This window comes from Coptis chinensis, chromosome 8 (genome assembly GCF_015680905.1).
Source record: "Coptis chinensis isolate HL-2020 chromosome 8, ASM1568090v1, whole genome shotgun sequence".
Taxonomy (NCBI): domain Eukaryota; kingdom Viridiplantae; phylum Streptophyta; class Magnoliopsida; order Ranunculales; family Ranunculaceae; genus Coptis; species Coptis chinensis.
The window spans coordinates 96,571,821-96,578,676 of NC_141463.1; the positions used below are offsets into that span (position 1 = coordinate 96,571,821).

Below are 6,856 nucleotides of genomic sequence, written 5' to 3' on the forward strand. Positions count from 1 at the left end.
TCGGAGAAAGTATATTTTTGATCTTCTCTCGCCAGGGCAACTTGCATGTCAGTCCTGGCTTGAGACACCTATTGAACGTAACCATCACCTAGCCGACTATGATGGGGAGTTGTTGGACGACATTAGTCAATGACGGGCTTCTTAGGAAGCTCCTCTATCTTTCTCTTTTCGTCCCGATATTACATATGTGGTTGGCGTTCTCGGTCGGTTTATGCACAAGCCGCGCATTCCTCATCTTCGGTGACTATTAGGTGGTGCTTCCGTTATCTCAAAGGATGTCCCGGACGTGGCCTTTTGTTTCGAGATAATGGTCATTCTCGTCGAGGCGCGGATCGACGATCGACTATGCAGTTGTAGATCTGATCGTCGATCTACTTCTGGGTATTGTACCACTATTGGTGGTAATTTGGTTACATGGCGGAGTAAGAAACAAGATGTTGTTTCTAGGTCCATCTTGGAAGAAGTATCTGTATGCGATGGCCCAAGGTGTATGTGAGTGATATGGCTAAAACGGCTTCTACGAGACCTTCATCTACATGTCTCTCTTCCGATGACGCTTTACTGTGACAACAAGTCTGCTCTTAGCATTTTGGCTAATCCTGTGCAACATGATCGTACTAGACATATAGAGGTTGATCGGTACTTTCTACGTGAGAAAGTGACTTCTGGACAGATTTGTGCTTTATATGTTCCGACATCTCAGCAGCTTGCGGACTTTCTTACGAAGGCAATTAGTAGTAGACTATTTTCAGATGTTTTGTCCAAGCTGGGTATGTGTGATATCCATAGTCCAGCTTGAGGGGGAGTGTTAGCAGGGATATTATAGTATTTTTTCCTATATTACCTTTGTAATTACTTTATTATCCTTTCTAGGGTTTCTATTATGATTCTATAAATATAAGTGATGAGCTTTCTCATTCACTTAACTTTTCCCTAAATTACTTTCTACACAATCTTGGTCTGACAAACCCTTCAAAGGATAAGTTCCTGCGGTGCTTACCAGCCACGAAACTACATGACTTCTAGTGGTTACAATAATTTTGCTTCCTCTCAATCCACGCTTCAAGGGTTTAAACAAAAGCTCCAACTCACTGTCCTTCTGATTCCACAAATCATCTAAGACAAGCAGAAATTTCCTCTCCCTAAGTATTTTCATTAGTTTAACTTGGAGTAATTCTAAACTCAAGCAATGAGAAATACTTTCGCCATTGGCAGCCTCAAGAATAGACCTCATAAGCCCCACGACATTGGAATCACTAGTCACAAAAACCCACATTCTCAAGTCGAAAGACGACTCCACCTCTTGATTGTTGAACAGGAGTTGAGCGAGGGTGGTCTTTCCAACACCTATCATGCCAACAATGGGAATGATATTGACATCATGTCCTCTGCATAAATCATCCGAAGATGTGAGCAACATTCTTGTTATGTTCTCCTTATCACTCTCCCTACCAAAAACACTAGATTCCTCTACAATAGAACTAGTTTGCAGCTCACAATCCATCATGTGCCTCCCTCCAACTAGCTCTCTCAAACAAAGGCTTTCTATCTCCTTTATCATACCATCCAATTTTTCTTGAATATCATTCATGTTAAATGCTGAGGTATGTTTAAAGAGAGATAATAGTAACTTGCTTACCAGATCCATGTTCTTGCACTTTGCACCTTCAACTTTAATTGCAATCTCATCTAGTAAGTCATCTGCATCATATGCCACTCCCTCGATATCTCGCAACAAAACTTGCCAAGCCGTGCTACTCTTTTGCTCGTCGTCTTGGATTAATGCGTCTACTCTAACTAAAGTTCTTTCCAGCTTTCGCAACTTATCGTCAACCTTCAGAAATGATCCAGATAAATCGGCCAACTTCTCAAGTAGCACCTGCAGAGTTGCAGATACTAAGGATGAAACAAACCAATAGACCATGGCCGGAGGTGATCAATTTAGGAATATAATCTCAAATGGTGGTGAACAGAGATTCTGTTTTCAAGAGACTTTGGTTGGTGAATTGAGATGGGAGAGCTACTGGTGTGTGTGAACAAATTCTTTAAAGTCTACACAGGCTGTTGTCATACTTTAATGAGAAACTTGGTCAATACCAGCCATCTACTGATCATATAATAATCCCAGTTGCCTGGCCCCCTCGTAAAAAATTAAACGGTCCCCAGTGATCACCCCTGAAAGGTTTTATCCCAAAGGAAACGATTAACCAAGTTGAATACTTGAATGTTAATATCTATATTAAATATTTAAACGCATGCACACATGCCATAGGCATAAAACATCTCCCGCCAACACCCTTTGGACCAAAGGACAGATATAGGTGGAGGGGATAATTTCCACCACCCAACCTTTGCTTCTGTTTTTGTTGTTTTGTCAACATTTCTTCTATTTGATAATAATTGATGACTTACAGGTACTATCATTGATGCAGATTGGTGGTGTTAATGTGTAACCTCACGTGCTCACTAACCAGTTTAAAGTACTGTCTATTATCCAACGTCAGATCTCACACACTTATAAGAGTTCATTTCTTCAAATAGCTTTTGGAGGCCGAGCAAAGTGTAACTTCATCTGGCTCCATAAAGAATGACTCAAGCTTACTGGCAAAAATATGGAAACAATTCTGATATTTCTATCATTTAGAGAGCAAATATATCAGACAATCTACTAATAAAATACAAGCATACGAAACCAACACATACGTTCTGAAGAAGAAAATATGAGAAATTGATTCTTCCCATTCCGATATATAAAGTTACAAACTTAAAAAGTGTACATTATTCATTTTGAATCTTTCCTCCTTTGTTTCTATGTTTGTTTATCTTTTTTCTTTTTGGACATAACCTTCATTTCTTACAATTGGGGCAAAGGTATACATTATTCTTTTTAACTGCAATGGAATTTTAAAGATCTAAAACTCAACTTTTGTTGTTATATCTATCTTTTAGGTTGATTCACTTGTAACCCCCGTGTCAGACTCCTTGATATAGGCAGAGTGTCGTTCTACAAGGAGATCAATCAATGGTTTCTCTACATCATCATAAGCCGGATTCTTATCTTTGCGGACAGTAATCCTTTCATTACTCGTTATGACAGTAACTTCCTCCATGCGTGTCAAAAGCTCATTAGCAACCACCACATTCATCTTGTACTTTCTTAAAGCCATATCAGCTTTCTTCAGTAAAATGTTTGAATCCGTCTCCAACTGTGAAAGTTAGACAGCATAAATAGACTCAAATTGATATGCAATGATATTTATTGACAACAGCAAACATGTGGACCGGTGTTCATACGCAAGTATGGCAATTTTCCCTAAAAAACTGAAACATGTATAAAAGTGTCTCACCTTGAAGGATATGCAGAAAGCCATTGGAGACCATTCGTTCCTCAGAACTGAGAGCATTTTTGGCACCTGAGTGAGTCTCATATCCATAGGGCCAGATGCAGATTGAATCTTGTGTTCAGCCTGCATAACAACGAAATTAGTAAACCAACCTAGTTTCTATATAGGAACTACAAAGATATAGATGTGAATGCATTGAATATAAAACAACACTCATGAAAGAGCATGCTCTTCAGTAAGAAATCGGATTATGATAGACCTTGTTTCAGAGAACGCATGCTTCTAGTGTACCAAGGGGTGAGCATGTGGTTAGTGAGTCTATGTTTGTCATCCAGACCGTTTCATAAGAAATTTTAAATCGCATAGATATAAATTTACTACATAGGTTAAGTATAACATCTTTTCAAGATGCAAGTGATGTTATACTTATATGTTGCTTGCTGTGCATGCAAATGCGCAAGAGAAAGATTGACATATTGAAAGAGTAATCCAACAGAATATAGATAATCATGGACAGAATAGAGACATTCTTACCATGCTTTCCCAAGGAACATAGAAGTCAGATACTGCTGCGGCAAGATAAAACATCCCGAGTGAACCAAGACTTTTCATTGATTTTGCAACTAACTGTAAAATCTGTTCATTGTCAAAGGATCATACGTTTTAAAACTTCATGAAGATTACACCTTTAATTACGTACAAACATCATAGGTAGCTTGATCTTGTAATGTATCCTACAACTTTCATCTTAATTAATAAATATCATATCTCAAATATACCAGCCGAAAAACAAACACAACGAAACTGAAATTGAAATTGACAATAAGAAGTTGAGCCAATGGGAGGACCAAAGAAACAGCCAACAGTTACATAGGTATAAGAACATTTAAACAATCATGAGAAGACGAAAGGGAACGTAAATCAAGTATTTCTTAGAAAATAACTAGATTTCCCTAAACTTTATTCAAAGCACAACAAGGTTTTTAACGTGTATCTGCAGTGAAGCATACACATTTATCCCAAATGAATCAGTCCAACAGGTTACAACTTTTGTGAATAAAATGGGTAAAAGTTGTTATTGAAAAATGAAGACATACAATAAGAGGGCACAAAGGCAAAACTAAATGTAAAACAGGTCAAACCATGGACTGCTAATTGTTGGAAGAGAAACTTACTATATTATAAGACGGTAAGTTTTCTTCATTGGGCTGTGAAATCTCTTTTAAAAGTTTAGTTATTTGCTCAGAACGACCCAAGATGAGGCTTGTCTATGGAGCAGATCACAGCAAGAAATTTAACATATCTATTCTAACAAAATAAGTTGTATTCACCATAGACACACTATAAATTGACAGTCATACATTTTGCTACCCAGTTAGCTACACATATCAAGTGGACATCTGGAAAGCAAAGCTAACCTGAAGGTATTCAAAGATTGTCGTGAATGGAAGTTTCAGCAAGAAGCCCCCTTCTACTGCCTACATATAAAGAAAAGAAAATTTTCCTCAACGTATGACACAGCAATATAACAGGATCTGGAAAATTGTAAGAACAGAAATATTGCATTACAAACATAATTATGAACTTAAATAATCCATACATCGTGGTAACCTCTGATAGCATTCTTCACAGCTTGACAATGAGTTTGGTGCACTGAAACATGATACCAAGTAATGAGGACTAGTACAAGTCATCTAAGGCAAGTCATCCCCTTTTTGTGCTTTTCTTTTTAATAATGACTCATTTGAAGATAACTACTAACAGCAGGAAGATTAGGAAAAACTTAAAATGTTGCCCAAGTGATTACACAACTATCTTTCCTGCGCCACCTTGAAAAGATGAACAATTCAAAAGAAATTTAAACACATATTTTTTTTCTTGCGATTCATAGAAAGCCATTTTCAACAAACTCAATCCAGTCGAGTAGAAACCCATTGAAGGGCAAAAGATTCACAAAATAATTTAGGGGGATGCTTTTATATAGAAACACATAATCCACTATATTGCAGGCTGATACAATATATGCGGGGGGGTTTTGCTGACGGATAAGAGTGCTGAGGAATTATAGCAAAGTAGTAAGTTAAATCGTATCGGGTCGCATAAAATAGTGCACAATAATTTGCTCCATTACAAAATTTAATGTTAGCTGATGCACCGATCTCACAATCTACAACTCAGCAAGCTCCTAAATGCCTGTAGCTAAACAACTCTACTTTACCAAGTTGTATGCTAATTCCACATGAATCTCTGCAACACAGCACAAGACCCAAGCGCAAGCCTTAGGCCAAGTGGAGGTCCCATCTACTCACGGGACAGCATCAGCCATGTGACGGTAAAATGCCCCTCTCTCTATTCTTACTAAATGCATTTTTCTCGTGTGCAATGGTGTAGGGTTGGATCGGATCTATCAAATAATGTTCCTTAACCCAACAGTTCTCCCAATAAGAATAATAGAAGCCCTGAGTCCAATGTAAAGTAGACATCCTTTTTTTAAGTGCGACATCTATTTTGAGATGTCTCCCCACAAACTTCTATGAAAATCATGCCATCATAATAACTTTTAAGAGAAGGCCACCCTAGCCCCTAAAAGATCGATGTACAGTAATCCCTCTCCTATCTAAACATTCTATGTCAATGAGCAAAATTCACTTGCTATAAGTACCCATTGGAAATGAAGTTAAGGAAACTTGGTGGGCATATACCGATCAGCAACTCCAACAAGCTTAACAACCTCAGGCTAGAGATGGATGCTGTTTTATATTTAATGACAGAGACCGTGAAAAAAAATGAAATGAAAGAAAAGAAAGTGACAGGCGAAGTTGAACAAATTGCATCATTAAGAGATTTTGAGGCATAAATATGATAAGAAAATTTTTAGGGAATTGCAGAAAAACCAATTTAAAGACTGGTATATGCATCTAAGCAACATATATCAAGCTTTATAAAAAAGGTTACAGGCTTGCATTGCCTTGTAATAGCAAATATGGTAAATGGCAACCAAGTCCTTTACAGAAAACATGCGTCTTTCAGAGAAGCAGAAGTTTATAGTGATAACAGCAAACCTTGAACATTAGAATCCCTTGTAAGCTCAAGACACTCGAGGAATGAATCATCTGGGAGCAATCTACAGTATGGCTGGCAGGATCCACTGTGTAAAGAAATCATGACAAATGATTAGATTCAAGAAAACAATAACACAGAATTTTGTTAACCCACACTCAAAAGCTTGTCAGAAAGAATATCCACCGTCGATGTAGAAAGATAACCGCATAACCAGCCTTCACAAAATACCTGCAACATCACCTGTGAGTCCTTGATTTCGCAAAACAAGAACTGTCCCAAATTTAACATTTATTGAATCAGAGGAAAATGACATTACTTCGGTAGATGCTGCACCTCAAGTCCTGAACTAAAGTTATCAATGTAATCGAACACAACGTTGTTCCAAAGGAACAGTGGTACCTCCAGAAGTCACACAAACAATCCTTCTCGGATATCCATTACCTGTACAT

The 6,856-nt window shown here is 37.8% G+C and overlaps 2 protein-coding genes across 2 annotated transcripts; both read right to left on the reverse strand.

The window, feature by feature from the left end:
• Window positions 1–922: 922 nt before the first annotated feature.
• LOC147484789 (disease resistance protein RGA2-like) lies at window positions 923–1,924 on the reverse strand. Its single transcript, XM_086579818.1, has one exon. It carries the CDS (start codon window positions 1,922–1,924, stop codon window positions 923–925), a length of 1,002 nt encoding a protein of 333 aa, XP_086435944.1.
• A 797-nt stretch (window positions 1,925–2,721) lies between these two features.
• Window positions 2,722–6,856, reverse strand: LOC147484790 (phosphopantothenate--cysteine ligase 1-like). Its single transcript, XM_086579819.1, has 8 exons — window positions 6,849–6,856; window positions 6,591–6,635; window positions 6,407–6,492; window positions 4,945–4,997; window positions 4,763–4,822; window positions 3,879–3,980; window positions 3,348–3,467; window positions 2,722–3,206 (listed from the first exon to the last, which is right to left on the reverse strand). The coding sequence occupies exons 1-8, from the start codon at window positions 6,854–6,856 to the stop codon at window positions 2,946–2,948; spliced, it is 735 nt and encodes a 244-aa protein (XP_086435945.1). The 3' UTR covers window positions 2,722–2,945.

Excerpts from the sequence above, each read along its gene's own strand:
- LOC147484790 (XM_086579819.1), bottom strand. Across the intron at positions 6,493-6,590 it reads GTTATCTTTCTACATCGACG|TGGATCCTGCCAGCCATACT; the intron begins GTGGATATTCTT and ends TTCTTTACACAG. Across the intron at positions 3,468-3,878 it reads ATGTTCCTTGGGAAAGCATG|GCTGAACACAAGATTCAATC; the intron begins GTAAGAATGTCT and ends GTTGTTATGCAG.
- LOC147484789 (XM_086579818.1), bottom strand. The coding sequence starts at position 1,924 with ATGGTCTATTGGTTTGTTTCATCCTTAGTATCTGCAACTCTGCAGGTG.